The sequence below is a fragment of the Malania oleifera genome, chromosome 1, assembly GCF_029873635.1.
Source record: "Malania oleifera isolate guangnan ecotype guangnan chromosome 1, ASM2987363v1, whole genome shotgun sequence".
Classification (NCBI taxonomy): Eukaryota; Viridiplantae; Streptophyta; class Magnoliopsida; order Santalales; family Ximeniaceae; genus Malania; species Malania oleifera.
Genome location: NC_080417.1, coordinates 28,745,390 through 28,769,554, shown reverse-complemented (window position 1 = coordinate 28,769,554; position 24,165 = coordinate 28,745,390). Strand labels below are relative to the sequence as shown.

The window sequence follows — 24,165 nt, the reverse complement described above, 5'->3', positions numbered from 1 at the left end:
ATTGCAAATTTTTTTTATCGTTTTCCTCCACTTCATCTTTAGTCCTGTACAACATTGTAACATGATATTTCAGAGGAAAGTCATCCGCCAGATCCTACTTGTTTTACAAAAGGGAGAAGAAGCTAGCGCTCTACAAGAAATCCCAGGGTCCCTGAGCTAAAGCTCTCAAGAAGCCATGATATGGGACTTATAAACTCATCAATTGGTTAAACAGTATTAAAGCATCGGAACAAGCGTGTTAACAAGTTTCTAACTTTATTGCCCTTCTTCTCTGACTTGCACATCGAATGACTGGTGCCTGCAGGACCTGCCATTGAGTTGCTTCGGCTTTTTTCACTCTCATACACCTTTTGCGGTGTAGCCTATTTCGAGCAGTAGTTGTCAAGGATACTGATCAAAATGTCCGTGATTTGCATGAACTCTGGACGCTGTGCTGGGTCTTCTGCCCAGCAGGACTGCAAGAGAGGGACAAATTCCTTTGGGAGGTTCTCCAAGCTAGGCCTCTGGTTCTGGAAGCAAGAAAAGAAACATGGAATTAGAAGTTAGCTACCCATTAGGAAATTGCTCAAGCACAAAGAAAACAACACAAGAACAGGGTTTTCAACTCCAGTTTCTATGTGGAAGAAGCATTGTGTGGAATTTGGGGAGTGTTTTGATCAAAATTGTAGACATGAAAACTCCAAATGTTGTACATAACAAACGATTACCAATATTGGAGAAAACAATAAATGGCAACAGACAAACAAGGTATTAAAACACATTGTGGTGTTAATTTTAACAATTTCCTTTCAAAGAAAATTTAAATGGCTTACTTTAGCCGCAGCATATGCCACCGTTACGTTGCTCCTTCCCTTAAATGGAGTTTTGTTAGTGAGCAGCTCCAAGAGAACCATTGAGAAGCTGTACACATCCACCTTATGATCATAGTGTTTCTGCGCTCCCTTTTCAAGTGCTTCCTTGTTGAACAACTGATACAGATGACAGATGAATTATATGCTGAGAATTCCACTTGTGAGCTTGCCCCATATTGAAAAATTAGAATGGATGATGAGTGCTTATATATATGGTTGGGCCCAAAACCCAATAGGCTTAAACTTTTGAGTCAAGTTGGTACTCACTCATGTGTATCAAGTCCACTCATGAGCTCCTTCGATCCTAACAAGTGGTATCAGAGCCAAAGTCGTAACTCTGGGTGAGCGACATTATAAAAAGTCAAGACGTGAAGTTAATTCTCCTGACATGCTAACAATTGGAGGACCAAGTGTGTGGCTGAGGCCAATAAGGATCATCTAGGCTACGGATGAGATCCGAATAAGGTCAAGACGTGAGAGGTAGGATTGGTTCGGAGGCACGTGGAATACAATCTAACGCACGAAAGGCGCCAGTGGTAAAGCCCACTTAAGCAACTATTGGAGAATTGGGCTTACTCCCAGAAGGGAGGCGATTTCCGTTCAAGAGGAAGCAGTTGGAACTCACAAGTGAGGGGGAGATTGTTGAGAATTTCACTTGTAAGCTTGTCCCACATTGGAAAATTAGAGTGGATGATGAATGCTTATATACATGGTTGGGCCCAAGACCCAATAGGCTTAAGCTTTTGGATCAAGTTGATACCCATCCATGTGTATCAAGCCCACCCATAAGCTCCTCCGGTCCTGACATTATACACAAAGTAAAGCTTTGTGACTAAAAAATTTAGAACCATAGAAAGCACCTCAGGAGCCATCCATCGATAGGTACCAGCTTCAGAGCTCATTTCACCCACTGACTCCTCTCGAGCCAGTCCAAATCCAGCCAGCTTGATTTGCCCCATATCTTCCACGAGAAGTAGATTGCCTGCAATAAAGAATAAAAATTATTATGTTAAGATATGCAAGAGACAACAAAACAAACCAATTTACAGACCATGTTCAACCCGGCTCCAGTTAAATACCAACTAGAATCTAGGCTCATTGCCCTGAACAAGAATTGCACAAATTCTAGTTCAAAATAATTTAATTAATTTGACATGCACTCTGGATTGGCATGCTCACATATCACAAATACTAGATATTCTACTAGTTGATTTATTTTCTTCTCTTTTCTCTTTTGGGTAAAACAATAATCATGTACTTGCATGTTCCAGTGCAGTGAGTATGAACCAAATAAAATGGTAAAATCATGAAACATAAGGGGATCTATGATATAGAATTAATATGCTTGTACGTCCATTCCAATTCAATTTTCTATACACACACACAACAGAGAGAGAGAGAGAGAGCTAAATTACTTGGCTTCAGGTTACGGTGAATAATGCCATTTGCATGCAAATATTCCATTACTCGGGAAATATCCAACGCAAAACTTATAGTAAGCTTCAGATCCGGGCAATTTGGTTGGATGCTCCATAAGTACCTCTGCAGTGTACCACCTCTTAAAAGCTCTGTAATTATCATCATAGTTGGCTCTATAGAGGCACCAATAAACTGTTTCAGCATAACAATTAACAACTCAAACTCAGCATCTCAAATTAGGAGTATGGATATGAATAAAGACAAATTGAGTATATGACTACAAAGTAATATCTACTCATCAATTATGTAGAATAAAAATGTAAGAGTGGAGGACAAGAAAATAGAGAAATATTTCTTGATCTGCTTCTGCAAGTTGCGATTATCATTATCAACATCCTAGATTCATCATACTATCACAGTTATTTGGGACTTGGCTGCACAGGTCCTTATTTGGCCAATCCTCAAATCTAGGGGCCCAGTTCTGTCACGTTATAAGCCATACTCTAAATACTGGCCTAATAAAAAATAAATTTTCGAGACAATGTAATGGAACTAATTGTATTACTACTTTCCAAGTAAAATTTATGGTATTCGAGCCAAAGTTGCAATGTAAGAGGTGTCCTAACAAAGGGACAATCATGTTGGTAACTCACATGGGAAAAAAAGCATCAAAAGAACAGGTCATCCGCCAAACACCTTAGAATTTACCATTTGGGAAGAGCTACAAGGCATTGCCCAGCTAAAAGGCCGGAAAAGTCAAATGTGAACAGTAACATTTTATATGTTTGGTGTCATTGCCTGGGATCACAGGTTTGAGCCTCACCTAAAAGGGAAAAGTAAAAATAAAACTTAAAAAATAACAGCACAAAACTAAATCAAATCTATGTTGACTATGTTGTAAAAATTGGAAGGAAGAGAGAAACAATGGTACATACCTCAAAACCTATGACTACAATAAACACATATCATGCAAAAGGCTTGCTGCAGCAACAATGATGACAGAAAGATTGATAACATATTCCGTAATAATGCCCTACTACTTATCGGTAATTAAAATAATATTATCCTTGAACTCACATGGAAAATTTATAACAATGGGGATGAGCAACTTAAGATTACTAAGCTCAGTCCTTAACACAATACTGTTCCAAATAATTAATTTTACTAATTAAATTTGATGATGTGATTGTAGCACCCAATGGTTTAAAAGGTGAAGGTGGAAGATGAGGCATTTTAACCCTTAAGAGGTTAGGCGTAAGCCTGATGGCATTGGAACTTAAGGCTTTTGAGATTTTTTTTTTTTAGATAAAACTTGTAAATAACTTACATATATCTTAAATATGAAGAAAAAATTTAGAAAAGCACACATATAATGTAGCAAATAATTGTTGGCCACACAAAACATGCTAATATGAATTCATGATGTAAATCATGACAAGAGAGAGCTATACTACCAGAAATTTCAGATTATTTTCATGATCTAAAATACAATTCAGTTATTTTGAAAAGGTTTAGGTTCAAGAGTTTTGGAAATCAACTTATATTATGACATTCATCTATATAAATATTTATTAAATTTTCTAACCAAATTTGACTTGAGAATCATAACCCAAAATGCGTAAGCCTCAACTTAAAAGGTCACAAATATTAAGTCTCAGCATGTAACGTATCAGCCTTTTTATAATTTGGAATTTTATCTGGAGTCTCAAGGTGTTTCAGGCATGCCCTGCCCCGAGGTGAGCCTCAAGGCCTCGATTAAACCTTTTAAAACATTGATAGCACCAACTCTGCTTCTACAGTTTTTCTTTCTATGGACACGCATGAGCCTGTCTTCTGGTCGGGAGTGCACATCAATAAAAGGTTACATAAACCATCACACTCAGCCCTGGTAGTAATTCCCACACCCATAACTCAGAGGACTGCTGTATAAGATAAGCGTCAAATGCATTCATTATTAACAATAAACATCTAACAAAATAACACATGGAAATTAATAATAACTTAAAGTTAGATTCAGGAAAACAAAACATAGTTTCGCAAGAATAAAATAGGATACAGAAAAAGGATTTATTATTGGTTGCACGCTGACTTTACTAAAAGAAGTATGGAGTTCTACTATGTTAAAAAATACGCTTATTTTTAATTATTTATTGTGGCTTTTATCATAGTTGTTGGATCGTCTTTAAATCCAATGGTTGTGTGGTGTCATATATATGTTTGTAAGCCATGAGAAAATATAGGAATTGCTTGTCATTTTGTACAAGGAGAGCTAGAGAGGGGTTCTCTACAAGAAGAACTTTTCTTCAACCGGTTGAAGGTGAAGGGGTGTAGAGGGGATCTAAGATTAGGGAGAGACTAATTAGATCTTGTACTGCCATCATTTCATAGTGAATTTTCCTCCAGGTATACACTTTGTGGAAGTAGGCAACCTTACCAAACCACGTAAAATCTCTCGTCTCCATTTTTTTTGTGAATGTTCTTTGTGTGATTTATTTTGTTGATCGGAAGATTAAAATCGTTGTGCGTCAACAAGTGGTATCAGAGCACCATTTTGATTAGGTACAAATTTGATAGATTAGATTAGATCGAAAGAAATTCTTTGGATCAGAAATTTCAGCGAGAGTGCTCAAGATCAGAGTGGTTCGTTCAGATTGGATTGAGGTATGCGGAGATTTAGATTAGGTGCCAGAAAATTATTCCAAAAATTTTCAATTGAAGGAGGATCATTCTTCAATCGAAGGTGTGAAAAAAAAATCGGAAGGAAAAAAAAAAAATTTTCGAGGATGAAGAACATGATGAACAGTGCCAAAATTGGGTGACAAACCCACATTCAGAATCAGGTCGGAGCGTGGGTCGAGGTGTGGATCCTCCCAGTGGAGCGTTGATGTCATGCTGACGCAGGCGCCGTTGCTGACGTCAGAGAGAAGAAAAAAAAAATTAATGGAGAGTACTTCGACGGCCAAGTTTAAGGTGGAGCCCTTTAATGGGAAAAATAATTTCAATCTATGGCAGAGCACTGTGAAGGATGTGTTGGTTCAACAGGGACTGATTAAGGCATTATATGGGAAACACAAGAAGCTAGAGACGATGTCAGGTGATCAGTGGGAGGAGCTAGAAATGAAAGTGGCAAGTACCATCCGCTTAAGTTTAGTTCTAGAAATAAAATACAGTGCGTTGAATGAAACATCACCAGCTAAACTTTGGAAAAAATTTGAGAATATTTATATGTCAAAGTCCCTAGTTAATGGACTATATTTGAAGAAACAGTTGTATCAGTTAAGGATGACTGAGGGCACAGAAGTCAAAGACCACCTCAATTATTTCAATAAGATAATCACGCTGTTGCTAAGTATTAAGGTAAAAATTGAGGAGGAAGATCAAGCACTGATTCTGTTGTATTCGCTTCCCAGTTCACTTGATACTTTAAAAACCACACTACTGCTAGGTAAAGAGACTCTTACAGTTGATGAGGTGACTACTACCATTCTAGAAAGTGAGAATTTTTACAAATCAGATCATCTAGGACATGGAGAAGGGTTGGTGGCTAAGGGTGAGTCTAGCAAACAGCGGGGCAGGAGTTCTAGCAGGGGTAATTGGAATCGAGGGAAATCTCGATCCAAGTCCAAGGGTAAAAGGGGGAACTGGAGGAGTGGTTGTTTTTATTGTGGGAAAGAAGGGCATATGAAGAAGGACTGTCTAAAGGGGAAAAGAGATTTAGAGGAAAAGAATAGGAAGAAGATTAAGCAGGCTACTATAGTGGAGAGAAATTCATCAATTTTTTATGGGGATCTTTTGGATGTTACTACAGGTTCTAGTTACTTAGCCGATACCAGGATTTTGGATTCCGCATGCTCATATCATATGTGTCCATACAGGGACTGGTTTGACTCCTATGAACCAATCTCTGGAGGGACGGTGTTGATGGGTAATGATGCTTCTTGTGGTATTATTGGTATTGGAATGGTCAGAATCAGGATGTTTGATGATGTAGTTAGAACCATCAAGGATGTGAGGCATATTCCAGATTTGAAAAAGAATATGATTTCCTTGGGCTCTTTGGACAGTAATGGTTTCTCTTTTTCAACTAGGGATAGTGTGCTGAAAGTGGCTAGAGGTTCACTGGTAGTAATGAAGGGTCATCTAAGGAACAATTTGTACACTCTGGTGGGTAGCACAGTGACAAGTAGAGCTGCAGTTAGTACCTCTTCAGATACAGATACAGATGATACTACTTTGTGGCATATGAGGCTGGGTCACATGAGTGAGCGTGGTTTGTAGGAGCTACACAGGCGAAACTTATTGGGAGGTAATTCTTGTTGTAAGCTTAAGTTATGTAAATACTATTTTTTTGGTAAACAGCGCAGGGTGAGTTTCACAACAGGAAAGCATACGAGCAAGGAGGTGCTAGAGTCCATTAATTCAGATGTATGGGGTTCAGTACAAGTACAATCTCACAGTGGTGCTATTTATTTTGTCTAATTTATTGATGACTTTTCCAGGAAAGTCTAGGTGTATTTTATGAAACAAAGGAGTGAGGTATTCAGTAAGTTCAGGGAATGGAAAACTCAGGTAAAGAAACAAACAGGGAAACAGGTGAAGTTTCTGAGAACTGACAATGGACTAGAGTACAAAAACAGCCAGTTCATTGACTTTTGTAAGGAAGAGGGGATCACTAGGCACTATACAGTTCCACATGGGCCACAACAAAATGGGTTGGCTGAAAGGATGAACAGAACATTACTAGAGAGGGCACGGTGTATATGAGGATTCAGGCTAATCTGCCTACGTCATTCTGGGCAAAAGCAATGAGTATGGCATGCTACCCAGTAAACAAGTCTCCTTCTACAGCTATTAACGCAAAGGTTCCTGAGAAAGTATGGACAAGTAAGACAGTAGATTACTCTATGTTGAGAATATTTGGTTGTCCATTGTATGTGCATGTGCAGGAACAGGACAGATCAAAGTTGGACTCTAAGTCCAAACCATGCGTATTTCTTGGTTTCTAAGGAGTGAAGGGATACCGGTTATGGGACCCTATAGCACGGAAGGTGGTCATTAGCAGGGATGTGGTTTTTGATGAGGAAGTCATGTTGAAGGAGAATGCTGATGAGAAGATGGAGTCTGATTCAGCGGGAGTACCTATTCAGGTGGAGCTGGACAGTATTCATAATTCAGGTGTGGGTAATACCCAAACTATTGTTGTTGATTCTGTTGCATAGGATATAGTGAGACAGGCTACAGTTCCCCAAGAAATTTCTCAGACATGTGATAGACATAAGCCTACAGGGCTAGCCACCGGTAAAGAAAGGAGGAATGTTAAGCCTCCGATCAGGTATGGGTCTGAGGACTTAGTTGCATATGCTCTAATTAGTAGTAGTGGAAATCCTTTTGATTTTCAGGAAGCAGTTAACAGTTCTGAACGAGATAGTTGGCTTGGAGCCATGGTTGAGGAGATGGAGTCTCTTCATAAGAATGACACTTGGGTGTTGGTTCAAAAGCCCAAGGACAGGAAGCTAATTGGTTGCAAGTGGGTTTTCAAAAAGAAAGAACCTACTTCAGAATCAGAAGGGATAAAATATAAGGCCAGGTTAGTAGCAAAAGGATACAAACAGGAAGAAGGTATAGATTATAATGAAATCTTTTCTCCTGTTGTTAAGCATGGTTCTATTAGATCCTTATTAGCATTGGTTGCCATGCATGATTTAGATCTGAAACAGATGGATGTAGAGACAGCTTTCCTTCATGGTGAGTTGGAGGAAGATATCTTTATGGAGCAACCGGAGGGGTTTGTGGAATAAGGAAAAGAGCACCTGGTATGTAAGTTGAATAGGTCTCTTTGTGGTTTAAAGCAATCCCCTAGGCAATGGTATAAGAGGTTTGATTCTTATATGTTGAGGATTGGGTATGTTAGAAGCAGTTCTGACAGTTATAATTACTTCAAATTGCTTAACAATGGTGTATATGTGATCCTTATGCTATATGTGGATGACATGTTGATTGCCTCTAACAATACTGATGGGTTGAATGTGTTGACAGCCAGGTTACAAGATGAGTTTGAGATGAGGGATCGTGGTGCAGCTAAAAAGATCATTGGCATGGAAATCAGGAGGGACATACAACAAAAGAAGTTGTGGTTGTCATAGGGTAAGTATATTGAGAAGGTGTTGGAAAGGTTTAACATGGATAAGGCTAAATTGGTAAGTACACCTCTAGCTACTCATTTTCAGTTGTCTGCTAAACTGTGTCCTTCTACTGATGAGGATAAGTTGGATATGGCTAGTGTGCCTTATGCCAATGCAGTAGAGAGTCTGATGTATGTTATGGTATGTAGTAGACCAGACTTGTCATTTGCAATTAGTTTAGTAAGCAAATATATGGCTAATCCAGGAAGAATGCATTAAAATGCAGTGAAATGAATTTTCAGATATTTGCATGGCACTTCTGATTATGGTATCCTGTTTGAAAGTACTGATGATTGTAATATTCAAGGTTATGTGGACTTTGATTATACAGGTGATTTGGATAAGAGGAGGTCTACTTATGGCTTCATTTTTACCGTGTCTGGTAGTTCCATTAGTTGGAAGGCTATGTTGCAACCTACTACAGTTTTGTCTACTACAGAAGCTGAATACATAGCTTTGGTAGAGGCAGATAAGGAGGCTTTGTGGTTAACTGGACTAATTCAGGAACTTGGTGTTATGCAAGATAGGTTACACGTATTTAATGATAGTCAGAGTGCGATCCACTTGACAAGGAATCAGGTCTACCACTCTCGAACAAAGCATATTGACGTGCGGTACCATGCAGTTAGAGGTTGGGTTGAAAGTGGTAAGTTCCAGTTATTGAAGATCCACACAAATGGAAATGTTGCAAATCGAAGCCTGTTACATTAGCTAAGTTCAAGCGTTGTCTGTACTTAGTTAATGGAGTCTTTTGTTGATTGTTGACAGAGCGTCCCAAAGCATGGGGATGGAATGTTGTGCTTAGTTGTGATTAAAAGCCAAGGTGGAGATTGTTAAAAAATATGTTTATTTTTATTTATTTATTATGGCTTTTCACAACCGTTGGATCGTCTCTAAATCCAATGGTTGTGTGGTGTCATATATATGTTTGTAAGTCATGGGAAAATATAGGGATTACTTGTCATTTTGTGCAAGGAGAGCTAAAGAGGGGTTCTTTCTAGGAAGAACTTTTCTTCAACGGGTTGAAGGTGAAGGGGTGTACAGGAGATCTAAGATCGGGGAGAGACTGATCAGATCTTGTACTGTCATCGTTTCATAGAAAATTTTTATCTAAGTGTACGCTCCGTGGACGTAAGCAACCTTGCCGAACAACGTAAAATCTCTTGTCTCCATTTTTTCTAGTGAATGTTCTTTGTGTGATTTATTTTGTTGATCGAAAGATTCAAATCGCTATGCATCAACATACTAGAAAGGAATAACTGAGGCGAGGCAAGCCAAACCTTAAGCAAGGTGATGTATGTTAGAAACTATGCCCTGTCACTGAATATTAAGTGGTCACACAAACAGGAATGGAATAGGTTTGCTCTTTAGATAACTATTCGCCAGACTCCCATACGAAGGTATAGCATGTCTGTCCTCACTTTGAAAGCAGTACTAGTCCTTCAAATAATGGAATATTTGGACAATCTTAAGGCAATGGAACAGCAAATGCTCCATCATCCTGCGAACAAGTTGTAAAAAATAAAAGTAAACTTGGAATATAAATTGTATGACAACAATAATTCCAACCTTAAATTGTCAAAAGATTCTAAATTTTTTATTTGTTTGCTAAAGTCTATCAGGAAATCAGGAAGTTCATCATCCACTCAGTCGGGTAGAAAAAGCAGGGCAAGGAAGGAATCAAGATTCTTTAAGGCACTATTTGGATCATTTTGTTTGAGGAAAGGAAAGGAATAGAAGAAGGAATCTATTTTTCATTATATTTTCTTTTATATTACTATTAAACATAATTTTTTTAAATAATTAAAAATTAAGAAAAATGTTAATGATTTGTAAAATTTATTTTGTCACTTGATTAACCACATTTTATTTTCTCTCTCTTTCCTCCTTGATACCCGAACTTAAAAAAGGGGGATTCCTTTAAATTCTTTTTTCTTTCCCTAATATTTTCCAAGTTCTAAACGGGCTTTAAATCTTACGTAAACAAAGACAAGGTGATAAGATATTAGAATACATAAGTAACAATAGAACTCCAAAGGGAAAAAATTTGAAAAGATGCATCACCTCTATGAACACATGCAAGTACAGCAAAATACCTTCACAATATTTTCATGTTCCACCCTGGATAGCATTGTAACCTCCCTCTGAAATTTCGCTTGGGATTCAGGACTCACAGTTGCTGTTTTGTCTGGTTGTATTATCTTTATTGCAACAGGCTTAGATTCATACCTGGATGATATGTTTTGTTAAGTATCAGCATTGCATTTAGGAAAAAATCTCAAAAAACACGTACAAGGACAATGGCAATAAATTTATGTATATGAACACTTAAGAATCAATTTAAAATCAATTTTATATTTCCTAATGTGAAAGATCACAAATATTTTTTTTATCACCAATGCAAGTATCCTATCATGTTAGAAACCACTCACATTTGTTTGGTGCCTATGGTTCAATAATTTGATCGGGCAAGCTCTATGAGGCTACAAGTATGTTGGTGTTTCGCTCAACTTGAATACGCGCAGTGGAAGCACACAATCAAATACGAAACAATCAACAACCACTAATGCAATCACTCAATGATGAAATATACTCAAGAAGCAAACAAACAATAATAAGAAGAATCAAAAACACAACTAGAACCCACAAGATTTATGTGGTTTGGCAATAGCCTACGTCCACGGGAGCAGCACTTGGGTTTCCACTATGATCAATGTCAAAGCTCACACTTTTAGGTTACAAATATTGTTTATATAATCATCTAATGCCTATAGAAGAGTTCTAGTAAACCTAAACTGCATCTATTGTTATCTCTAGAGGAAAATCCTCCAAATAAGCTCAATCTACAAGCCCCTAAATTCAAATTACATAATATGTGCCAACGGAAACCGTCGACGATTTGACCAAACCGTCGACGGTTTGGAGCAAAAGAAAACACCTTGCTTCTACCCCTTTGTCCCTCGCATCACGTAACTTTCTTCGGTACATGTGATCCACTGTGAATATGAGTCATATTCCCAATAATCTCCACCTTGGTAGATATTCACCACCTTGAAAATCTGAAAGCATAACCGCTACTCTACTCGGGCCTGTAGATTGGGACCCGCCTCCCCTCTAATACCTGAAGACATAAACCAAGTCTAAGGCACGCTTGAACTTGACTGTGGTAACAAGAACTTCACCTAACTGAACACCCAACTCCTTGAACGATCCTTCGAACCACAATACTATCTTGGCAGCCTGAGCCTCTGCCAAGAACTTCGATCCAGTTGTAACCAGCACACCTTGAGACTGTACCCCAGACTTCCAACAATTAGGTCTTCCCACAATGTACCCCGTTGCAAGCCTCTTGTCATCCAAGACCCTTGTGTAGTCTTCTCCATCTGCGAGCCTCACAACTGACAAAACCCTCTATTGTTTGTCGATGTACCCAACAGTACTGGCATAGGAAACCTTTGACACGACCTGAAAATCATCATTCGTCTTCAAGTACTAAGCGGTAGATTATTTACTTAAATTAGCCAATGGTGTACTGATGACCGATTTAACATTAACCATGCTAAACCTCACCAACACCTGATCCCCAAAACTACCCTGAGATAGCCACAATCTCTAAGTAGTTTTGTCCATATAGCCGCCTTGAAATAGCACCAATCTCCCTGCAACTACAAAGTGTAAAAACCTGCTTATTAAATTGATTTTTTTTTCCACTGTAATAATTATCATACTCTGATACCATAACATTATCCTAAGCAGCGAGAAGCATAATACAAATAAACATTTCCATACATAATGATATACCATACTATACAATACCAGAGTGCTATCATTTTTCTCAAAAGAATATATACATGTGATACTAAATCCCCAAAATTGCCCTTAGCTAGCTAGGGCAAATACAAAAACCCTCCACTATCCTCACTTTGCTGTCAGGGCACCACAGACGCCCCTTTACCTGCGAGCTTGATCTGCTCGCCTACCTGGATCACCTGAAAAAGGTTTCAACATTGGGATGAGCCAACGCTCAGTAAGACAATATATGCTATTACTAATGTGTGGCAAATGAGTCATCATATCATAAAAATCCGTTTCCATATAATCATGTATATCTGGATCTATAAATACAGTACAAATCATAATATTCATTACCATTTTCATGTCATTTAACACATTTGTATTTAAGTTACCATTCAAAATACTTCTAACATACATAAGTAACTCCCTGGTCTCTATAAATCATAATATAAATACTAATAACTGTAAACTTTCCCCTGTGGATATTTGTATGTTATGATTTAACCCCTCATGACAAGGTTGTGCGGCCCATAGGCAGGATCTACACTGGCTGGCCGACCAGGTAAATCACTATACTCCCTCAGTCGATCTGCCCACCGCTACCCATATCTGATGGGGAGCCTGTCCACCTCAAGGGCACTATACGATCGACCTACAGCCTATTATCTGAATAGGCAGTTGCACTCTGTAAACTGTAAACTGTATACAGCTACGGTACCGTACTTTGTAAACTGTATGGTCCAACAGGGTCTTATACTATATACATATTCATATATATACTCTTTCACTGTTTTCATCATGTTTTCAAAATTACCATAACGCTATCCTTCTGTTTTGTACATACGATAACTGTAGCATCTCGATGCTATCTCTGTATAACTGTCTATATATTCTATAAATGCTCTGCCTGTATACTTTGAATGTTATGGTAATAGAAAACATGGCACGCTTTGAACTCTGTAAATCATAATACTGAAACTACGTAATCATAATACTATATCCGTAATTCGTATAATCATGGTGTTAAAATCCGTAAAATCATGATACTGTAATTCACATAATCATAGCACTGAAATACATAAAATCATGAAACTACAATTCATAAAACATACTCCCATACTACATACATATTCTCAAGCCACACCATACTTGAGTACATAATTTTCATACATAAATACACTGCATAATATTTAGAAATTTCCTAGCATAACATATATCTCTTACCTTATCTCTGAAAAACTCCTACTGTACTCTAACCCAATACCCGCAGGGCCTCCTACAAAATATCCTGAAACCAATATTTGTCAGAACTAAACATCAGTATTTTTCTGCCTGTATCATTTCCTATAACTACCACAAGGCCAAAAGAAGACTAAAAGGTCTTACCCTGAATTTGGGATGATTTTTGCAACTCCGATTTCCCGACGATCTGCTTCGGTAGATGCATAGAGAACTCCGCCAAAAGCGTCGTGGTAGCTTCGGATCATCGATCCGACGACTGGTGGGGGCTGGAAATGAAGAGAGAAGGGAGAGTCATAGAAGAGAGAGAAGAGAGAGAGCGGCGAGAGAAATGTGATAAAATCCTGAGTTTCCACTATTTATAGGGCCAGGTTCGTCGACGAGGTGACGTGTCTCGTCGACGAGCCCTTCACAAAATTCATCGACGAGGCCCTATGTTCATTGACGAAATTCAGAGCAGCCCGAATCGTCTCTCTATAATTTCTCGTCGACGAAGCCCTGTGTTCGTCGACGAAATTCTGAAGACCTTCGTCGACGAGACCCTGTGTTCGTCGACGAAGCTGGGCAATTTCCTGAATTTATGATTATTTAATATTATCTCCAAAATGCAATGTCGTCGACGAACGCGGCCTCCTTCTGTTTCTGTTTCTATTTTCTCTCCCTCTTTAATACTTAAAATGCTATTGTTCTTCGGGTCACTACACAAAGTCACCCTGAGATAATCCCAATCTCCCTGTAGCTTTACTCTAGCAAATCTCTAACCCAAGAACACTCTTGGAAGCACCCAACACTTTCATGTCAACTTCCTTTCTCAACAGAGTCCTCGATTGATTTACCTCAGTTGGAACCTTTCCAGCAATCGGCATGTCACTCACATAAAACAACAGAATACTAGCCCCATTGCAGCCTATCTCCCTCTCTCCCTCTAGGAGCACCACCAACCCCCATGGATTTTTATACAATACCTCCATCTCCTCCACCGTGGCACCTATCCACCTACCCTTCTCCTGGCTATGCACTGCCTTCTGAAAGGTAGTAGGATCCTTCCTGGTAGCAATGATTGCATAAGACATCAGATCACACCTAGGTGGTGGCCTGATAGTGCCTCTGAGCCCATTGTGATCTAGCTGGTCTCCCAAACTCAAACTCCCTGCGTCATGACCAAGGTCATCTCTGCCCTGAGTCTGAAACTACACCCGCATTACAATCTCTTTATGCTCTAGTTTATCCTGTGATACTGCAAGTCTCTAGAGTTAGAACTCCCTGCACTCCTGCCCTGAGTCTCCAACTCCACCTACACAACATGCTCAATGTTGCTACTGCAACTTTTTGGCACCAGTTTCTTTCCATCTACCTGAGTACACTGTCCATGGTTTTAATACCTAAAACCATGTCTCCACCAATCGCCACCCTGTTTTCCATTCGATCACCCAGCTTGAACTCATCTTTCTTACGTACCAGAAAGATGCACTGTCCGGACATCACACCAAGCCTAGATCTCACTTCACTAGATACATGCATAGATGGATGGTACGCCCGCTAAGGCTTGGGTCCTTAACTACCAAAAATAATATTTATAAAACCTAACTATCCCAAGTTCAGTAGAAAGTGGATAAGTCGAGTATCGATCCACAGAGACTTAAAGCGCAGTTATTAAACCACTTCCAATTTAGTTTACTAAAGCCTTGTTATGAAAAAGAAGTGAAAGATGGTATTTTGCAATGGTGATTATCTAACAACTACTGGAAAGCATGTAACTGAAAGCAAATAAATCTAAACTACTAGAAAGCAAGAAAATTTCTAAGTTACCCTACTCCTACAAAGTAATATTGTGGTCCGAATCAAACATTGGACGCCATGTTTCTAACTATGCTCATCCAGACTTCCATAGAAGTACTACCCCGAGCGGACCAAAGCAGGAGAGGGACGATCGAGAGCACAGGGTAGCAAAGGTGCACCAACCGTCCAAAGTATGGTCGGGAACCGGAGTATACCCTGTCTCAACAATAATGAACACCTTCACGGTTCCATAGCCGACTATTTCCCTTTGACTAATACGTAGTAATGCTTATCCTTATTAGCAATCTTTCATCAAACACACAGCAAGTAAATGGAAAGCAGTAAATTGAAAGCAATAAATAAAAGCATGAGTAAAAAGATCATACCTTTATCGTTTAAAACGTCTATCACTAACGCTAGAATTACGAGAGGAGATCATTCAATATACACAGTTATTGTATGAACGCCGCCGGTTGTCACGGGTTTTCAAACACTCCATACACACTTGGCTCTCAATGACTTCCTAAATCTATTGCTAACCTAAGAGAGGCCAAAGAGGAACCCAGAGCTTGTGTTCATACCGAATACTTATAGGCTCTAAGGTTTACAAGGGTTGTTTTACAAGTTAGGAAAGTTTGCAACGAATCTCGCGCAACAGATCGTCGCTGTCGACCAAGTCGCTCCTCTGGCATTCTTGTGAGCGCCCTAGTTGGATCTTGCGGGAAGTCAAGGATACGAATCTTCAATGTCTTCGAGTTCGACGCGCCTTAGAGTCTTGATGGTCGAGAGTTGCAGTAGCTTAATCCTCAAGAAATCTTAGTATCTCGACATAGTCGCCCCAGAAGGTCTCTTGGTCGAAGACTTCGTCGAGACTCTCAGGATTTCTGAATTTCAGTTCTGTCTCAATATCTCGACGTGATCGCTCCAAGGTGTCATTTGGTCGCGCATTTGGTCGAACTTTGCAGCATTCTGATCTTAGTCTGAACCTTGGAGTTTGAAGTGGAAGACTAAGTCGCCTTTGTGGTTTGCTAGTCGCGCCACATCGTCAAGCATCATCTTTGTTGGCTTTTTGAGTCCAATCCCTATTTTGATGCTGACAAAGCACATGTTACTTATGTGTGTTTTTAAGTGATTGAATAGGTTTTCTATTCAACACACACATAAGGCAAAAGGGAAATGGAAGCCAAAAGACTTAACTCACATCATACTGGCGTATTCCATGAAAAGAAGAGCAAAAAGAAGAAGACATGTTTTGAATTGTATTGCATTTAATTCTTATCTTTGGTCTGTAATAATGCATGCATCTTAATGATATGGTTTGAATACTCAGATTGACTGTAGACTAACCTTAGGGCACCTAAATTTCATATAAAACCTTTTTTTATAAAAAGATAAAATTTTACAAAGGTTTTCATATAGCTTTAGGGTCAAATTAGGACTTACAAAGACTTCGGTCGACCGACATTGGGTTTTTAGGCTTAATTCAAAAGCCTCAGTCAACCAAACCATTTAGTACAAACTAGCTTGGTCGACCGAACCTACCTTGAGTCAAACATTTGACTGTCTCGATCGACCGGACCCTTGGTAGTGTAAATGCCACGGTCGACTGAACCATTTGGCAGTCAACATTTTGACTTCGCTCGGTCGACTGTTTTGTTTTGAACGTATCTTTCTCAGTCGACCGAACCAACACGTGTCTAACACCCAACTACTTGGTCAACCGAACCTTGTAGTTCATTTTTGCCACGATCGACCGAACCCAGAGGAATGGTCAACCGAACCTTGCCTTGGTCGACCGAACCTACGAAGGGCTCAAAATCGCGCTCATATGGTCGACCGAACTTGCAGTTCAAATTATCCACAATCAACCAAACTCAATGATATGGTCGACCGAACCTTTAATATGGTCAACCGAACCTCTCGAGTTGAAATTTTTTTAAGAGCTAAAATGTCTTTAATTTTTTAATTAAACTTTTCCAAAATACTAAGCGTGTCCCCAACGGTCATAATTTTTGAAAAATCTATAAATACCCTCTCCATAACTCATATTAGCAATTTTGATTAACTCCAAATTTCTCCCTAATCCTTTGTTAATCAAAGTTCCACCAAACCATTTTTATTGTCAAAATCATTCTTTTGAGGAGAAATATTTTATACGAATCTCTCCAACTCTCTTTCATGCATTTATTTCAAAATCATTTTTGATGAGAGTATTTTATTTAGAGCATTTTATTTGCATATACTCTCACTAGGCACTTAATCTTTGAAAAACATTTTTGAGAGTATTGCTTAGATTTTCTCCCGGCTATTTCTTTCATAAATAGTTTTGGGGAGAAAATTATTTACAGCACAAATATTTTCTTGAGCTTAAATTCCTAGATAATCCAAATATTCTTTATTTGCAAAAATATTTATAGGAGAACAATAATACTCATTTTGCATATACATTTTATTTGTACAAAATTATTTGATAGCACCCTTACTCTACTGAGCATAATGCATATCATATTAGAGTATGTATTTGACCTTAATATGTACATCTTTGCTTATATTTTCAAAAGCATTATTATGTACAAAAATGTTCTATTGTACCGGTTGGGTTCATCCCATTAGTTGAATTGGGGAGTCTTAGCCTCGTAAGTAAGACCAGTTGGGTTCAGCCCATAATTTGAACTGGGGAGTCACAACCCTGTAAGTGAGACAAGTTGAGCTCAGCCTTGTAATTGAGCTGGGGTTTACCTTGCCCCATAAAGAGAGGTTGTAACGGCTTCTGCTCTGCCCGTTTAAGTGAGCAGGTTCAGTGGAATCCTTAGGAGGTATGCCCAAAGCGGGGACGTAGATTGGTTTGGCCGAACCTCGATAACAAATATCGCGTGTCACTCTCTCCTTATCTCATTTAATTTATGCCCTTTAAATTTAGTATGTGTATGCTTGTTCATTTATGATTATAATTATTTGCATGCGCACATTTATTTAAATAAAATATGTTGCACGTGTATATTTACACTTATAGATTAATCATTTTTCATACACGTTATTGTATTGAATGGGATATGATATGTGGTGAATCGGCGTAAATGTTTAATTTAGCGAAATAGTTTTAAAACCCAATTCACCCCCCCCCCCTCCTCTTGGGATCACACCAATTCCAACAATCTCTGGAGTTTGGCTGAACATTCAAATTCGAGCTTTGAATCCTCCAAATCCTCCTTGGCTTCTTGTAATGCCTAACTCCATGGTTTTAACCTGTTTTTCCTAAAAAGACAAACAAACCTTGCATAACTCTGAACAATGATAACTCTGGGTAAATACATAATAAAATGAGGATAAACAAAGGTAAATAAGAGTCTAAAAACATGTATTTTAGGGACTCATCACTGGGCCTCCAAAGTCTACTGCATAACTAGTCCAAGCCTCTCCTGCAACTCTCTTATCTAGTGATACCTTCAACAATCGATTAATCGAGAAACACGCCATACTTGCTGACTTTACCAAGAAGTCCCTTGCAAGCCCTGGATAGACCATGCACTGCTCACAAAACTCCTTGAACACCAGCGTACTCAGCAACAATATCTAACCTGAGGAACTCTCTCCCAGTCTAGTACTCCACCTTAGCCACAAGTTACACCTGGTAAACATATCCAACTTGTGCCGCATGAGATACCCCCAAACCTTTCATGATAGCCTCACGAAATACCCATGTCCAACCCGTGATGCTACCCTCATCGGTCCCCAAACATCCATACCAACATAGTTAAGAATACCCACCATTTTGAGTGTGATTACATTACACAAAATGGTATTTTCTGACTCTGAACTCTCAATTGTAGCTCCACCTACAACTGTATTACCTTGCAGTGCATAAAGATTCCCCCCTATCCTTTATCCCTTCATCACCGTCAATATGCCATCACGCACCATCATCGTCCCGCCTTTGGACTAGTAACTATACCCGTTACAATCCAAAGCACCCAATGATATCATGTTCTTTCGTAGATCGAGTACATGCCTTACCCCACACAGCGTCCTTACCACACCACAAATCTTGATCCTGACATCCCACATTTCAATAACTTTGCAAACCGTATCATTTCCCATCAAAACGGAATCAGGACTCACCAATCTGTTAGTGGTGAACCAGGCTTTGTTGGGCGTCATGTGAAAAGAACATCCCGAGTCTAGGATCCAAGAACCCAACAGGCGTTCTGAACCTGATGATACAGTAAGCATTTCACCATCACTGCTCCTCGAGTCCCCTTCTTGAACTACATTCAAGGATTTTGACGAACCCCCTTGAGCTTTTGCCTTTCCCTTCTCCCACTCCGGACATTCCAATTTTATGTGTCCTAGTTTCCCGCACTTAAAACAGAGAACATCCTTCTTCCTCCTGGACTGACTTTTATTACCACTCGGTTCACTCTAGGATTTGCCTCTCCCACGATCTTGATTACCCTTCACCACGAGCCCTTCACCATGTGAACCCTCATCGCTGGCCTTCTTCCTTTGATGAAACCCCAATAATGCACTCGTACTGTCCTCAAACTCTAGGGTTCTTTCTCCCAAATCAGTGTCGTAACCAGATTCTCGTATGTAGGCGACATAGGTAGGGAATTTAGCAGCATCAACGTTTTGTCCTCCTCCTCGAACTTCATATCAACTCACCCCAGATCACTAATGATCTGATTAAATGTACTGATGTTCTGAGTCAAGTCCGAACTCTTTGCCATCTTAAGCCAATAAAGTTTTTGCTTAAGATACAACTTGTTCAAAATCGACTTGGACATGTATCAACGCTCCAATTTCAGCCAAACCGCCACTGACAAGTCCTCATCCATGCATGTAGGGGTGTACACGGTTGGGTGCGGTTCAGTTTTGGCCAAAACCGAAAATGTCGATTTTGAAATTTTCAAACTGAAACCGAACCGAAGTTGTTCTTCCACTAAAAACCAAAAATTTGCCAGTTCGATTATGATTTTTTGATTTTTAACTGAGACCCAGCTAAGCCTAAGATTAGTTTCGAGAGGCAAAAGTGAGAGATGATTCAAACAACGATAGACAGAGAAACAGAGAGGTAAATTCAACATGCTGCGTGGCTACTGGGACTGGCTACTTGGCTAGCATTCTAGTAGGGGGAGGGGGTAATCGCAGACGAGAGACTGAGAAAGTGAGAGTGAGAGACGACGATAGCGGAGAGTGCCAAGAGGGAGATTCAGCATGGCTGCGTGGCTACTGGTGTAGTGGTGCTGGTCGCCAAGTGCTGGCAAGCAAGCTAGCAGCGTAGCAGTAGCAAGGGAGGTGGGGGAATCGCAAATAAGAGAGTGAGAGTGAGAGACGACTCAGACGAGGCCAGACGCACGGCACAAGGAGTCAAGGACAGAGAGAAGAAGAGAAATGAGGAATTGGACGGCGGAGTGAAAGTGAAAACCCTAAATCCGTAATCTCCTATATATATATATATATATATATATATATATACTAGTCATATTATATATATTTTTATATAAATTGGTTTTTCAATTTTTTCGATTCAGTTTCAATATAAAATCGAAAACGAAACCAAAACCGAACATTTTGATTTTCAAAAACCGAAACCGAAACTGAAAACTGAAAAACCAAACCGTTTATGTTTTCGATCAGATTTCAATTCGGTTTTCGATTTTTCGGTAACTTTTGTACACCCCTAATGACGTGATACAACACCTCTTCGGCCAGACATAACCTAATCGTGAAAAGCACCTTTGCTTCAAGATCCTTCCAACTTGCGATGTTCATGTCGTCTGGCTTCTTTCCGTATGACGCCTTCACCATCCCTTGCTGCACCAACAAGTCTTTCACTCTTTGTTGCCAAAGCCCAAAATTACCCATTCCATCGAACTTGTTCACATTGAGCTTCATCAAGGAGACCGCAACCATTGAAGAACCAATAGCTTTGATACAACTTATTCGTGTTTCTCCCAACTTGAACACGCGTAGCGGAAGCACACAATCAAACACGAGACAATCAACAACGACTAATGCAATCACTCAATGATGAATTATACTCAAGAAGCAAACAAACAATAATAAGAAGAATAAAAAACACAACTAGAATGCACAAGGTTTACGTGGTTTGGCAATAGCCTACGTCCACTAGAGGAGCACTTGGGTTTCCACTATGATCAATGTCAAAGTTCACACTTTTGGATTACAAATATTGTCTATATAATCATCTAATGCCTACAGAAGAGTTCTAGTAAACCTAAACTACATCGATATTATCCCCCGGAGGAAAATCCTCCATATAAGCCTAATGTACAAGCCCCCAAATTCAAATTATGTAATCTGTGTTGACGGAAACTGTCGACGATTTGACCAAACCGTCGACAATTTGGCGCAGAAGAAAACACCTTACTTTTGTCCCTTTGTCCCTCGCGTCACATAACTTTCTCCAACATATGTGATCCGCTCTGAATATGAGTCACATTCCCAATAAAGTAAAATGTTACACAAATTACACTGCATTTCTAGATTGCAAGGATAAGGAGAGAAGCATTGAACTGAAGCTCTTAGGTGATGAAATCATCAACTCACTGCCCAGGAAACAAATGAGAACTCCTCGACAATTTGGAGCAGAAGAAAACACCTTACTTTTGTCCCTTTGTCCCTCGCGTCACATAACTTTCTCCAACATATGTGATCCGCTCTGAATATGAGTCACATTCCCAATAAAGTAAAATGTTACACAAATTACACTGCATTTCTAGATTGCAAGGATAAGGAGAGAAGCATTGAACTGAAGCTCTTAGGTGATGAAATCATCAACTCACTGCCCAGGAAACAAATGAGAACTCCTAGAGGTCCTTATGGTATTTGGGAGCAAACTATGAAGCTAGGGAACAATCCTGGTTAAAGTGTGTCATTTCCTCAAATGCATCATCTTTTGTAGATTGGATTTAAACAATAAATCTCATTAAGCTAACAGTGTGACTCCTACACACATTAAGTCTTGCAACTAAGGTAGTATTTGGATTTGAGAGCATGGATTTTAAACCTTAGATTTGGATTTATGTGAATTTGGAAAAAACTCATACTACCTTTGGGAGCATGGATTTCGGACCTTGGATTTGATTTAGGTGGATTTTGATAAATTTCAACAAAATTTTATGTTACATCTTATCCTAATCCTCCAAATCCAAGACCTATCCAAACATAAGGTCAAGATAATTTTATAGTATGTTTTGTCTAAACCCACACAAATCAAAATCTAATACCCCAAATCCATACTCTCAAAAGCAGGGTTAATTTCATTTCAAACAGAAGCACAAGACAAGTCACTTTTGTAGAACACTCAGGAATCTGCACAATTCTTCCCCTGCCTTTTTCCCTTCACTCCCTGCTTCTTATATTGGTATGATATACAATAGCTCCTAAATGACGTGAAGCAAAACCCAAGATGCTAACATCCATTGGCTTGGTTCTCGTACAAATCTAACTGTCATCGGACCTAATAATGTTCTTCAAGAACATAGATGGAAGCATTAGAGATCACTCAATGCTTGTCTACCTGCGCAGTGGTGAATAAATTACAAAAAACCCAAAAAGCAAAAAATGTGAAGATATAATGAACTAAAAACTATATGCAGCACACCGGAAACCTGGCACTCGAAGAACCCATGGGGTTTATCGTTAAAAAGAACCAAGAGTTTGAGACTGAAAACAAAACAATGTAATGTCAAACAAAGAGACAAAAAAAAAGGAGGTGGGGGGGGGGGGGGGAATAAATTCATGAACAGCACAGTAATATCCAGGATGCAAGAGACCTGCACCCGAAGAGCCCTATAAACCACCTTAAACCTCTAAGGGGTTTATTTGTATAGAAAACCAAATGTTCATGATTGAAACAAGATAACGGAAAGAAAGGCGCAAGCATTGGTCCAAGAACAATAAATTCGATTACAATGTAATTAAGTAAACGTAACTAGAATTGTGAAATACGAGCTTTTCGTAAGAGCAGGGACCCACAATCCTTCGTAGACGACGGAGTGGGAGCCTTCGTTGATTACGTCGCCGATACATAAACGGCTAGGATCGATCAACAATCCATGATCAATCTTGACAGCGTTGATTTTGGTTCCAGGTTCGTCGCCTGAATCGTCGCGCGCCAGTCCATTAATCCTGTTTCTGACGTCGTTCTGGAAGCAGCGAGAGAGAGAGAGTTCAAAGAGTTCGTCGTCCGGGACCCCGTTGTCCGCCATTGACAAAGCTTCTGTTGCATAACAGCATGTAGAGTGTGAAAGAGAGAAGAAGCAGAAACAGAAGCAGAGTGGCGGATTCCGTCTGGTTGAGTAGTATTTTGAATGAGGCTGCGAGATAATGAGAGGGAAAAGTTTTGTATTATAATTGGGGAAACAATTTAATTGTAATTGTAATTGTAATTAATAACAATTAATTAATTAAAATCTTTATACTTTGAAATTCGGCTCGAATACGGAGCTGCCACGTGTGAGTCCAGAGTGTTTGGATAGACGTAAAAGGTTAGAATAGTCATTTCATAAACAGTATGACGGTCGATTAGACTTTAGAGTTATCCAAAATGCACATTTATTTGAAGCTTAAAGAGTGGTTTGGATTAAATATTTTACATTAAAAAATGAACGAAAAAAAGTAAGGAGAAAACTTATTTTTTATTTATATTAAATATTATTAAAAATGAAGTTTATTTTAATATGATTAAAAAATTATTAAAAAAATTAAATAAAAATAATAATATGTAAAATTAAAATTTTGTTTATATCTCTTAGTATATTTTTTATTTTTTTTTTCATTTTCCTTGATCACCAAACATGAAAGAATTTTTAATATTTTTCTTTCATTTTTATAATATTTTTCAAGTTCCAAACGGGGTCTTAGGACCCGTTTAG

At 39.0% G+C, this 24,165-nt stretch overlaps 1 protein-coding gene across 1 annotated transcript; it reads right to left on the bottom strand.

Annotated features, from left to right (window-relative positions):
* Positions 1 to 23,608, bottom strand: LOC131160019 (serine/threonine/tyrosine-protein kinase HT1-like). The gene is made up of 6 exons (XM_058115306.1): positions 23,267 to 23,608; positions 10,549 to 10,681; positions 2,267 to 2,462; positions 1,712 to 1,833; positions 813 to 968; positions 1 to 509 (listed from the first exon to the last, which is right to left on the bottom strand). The coding sequence occupies exons 1-6, from the start codon at positions 23,497 to 23,499 to the stop codon at positions 363 to 365; spliced, it is 987 nt and encodes a 328-aa protein (XP_057971289.1). The 5' UTR covers positions 23,500 to 23,608; the 3' UTR covers positions 1 to 362.
* Positions 23,609 to 24,165: the final 557 nt, after the last annotated feature.

Coding starts and splice junctions, on each gene's coding strand:
- LOC131160019 (XM_058115306.1), bottom strand. CDS start 23,499: ATGGCGGACAACGGGGTCCCGGACGACGAACTCTTTGAACTCTCTCTC. Junction 10,682..23,266: donor TCCGTCGTCTACGAAGGATT/GTGGGTCCCTGC, acceptor CATATCATCCAG/GTATGAATCTAAGCCTGTTG. Junction 1,834..2,266: donor TCACCGTAACCTGAAGCCAA/GTAATTTAGCTC, acceptor TCTTTATTGCAG/GCAATCTACTTCTCGTGGAA.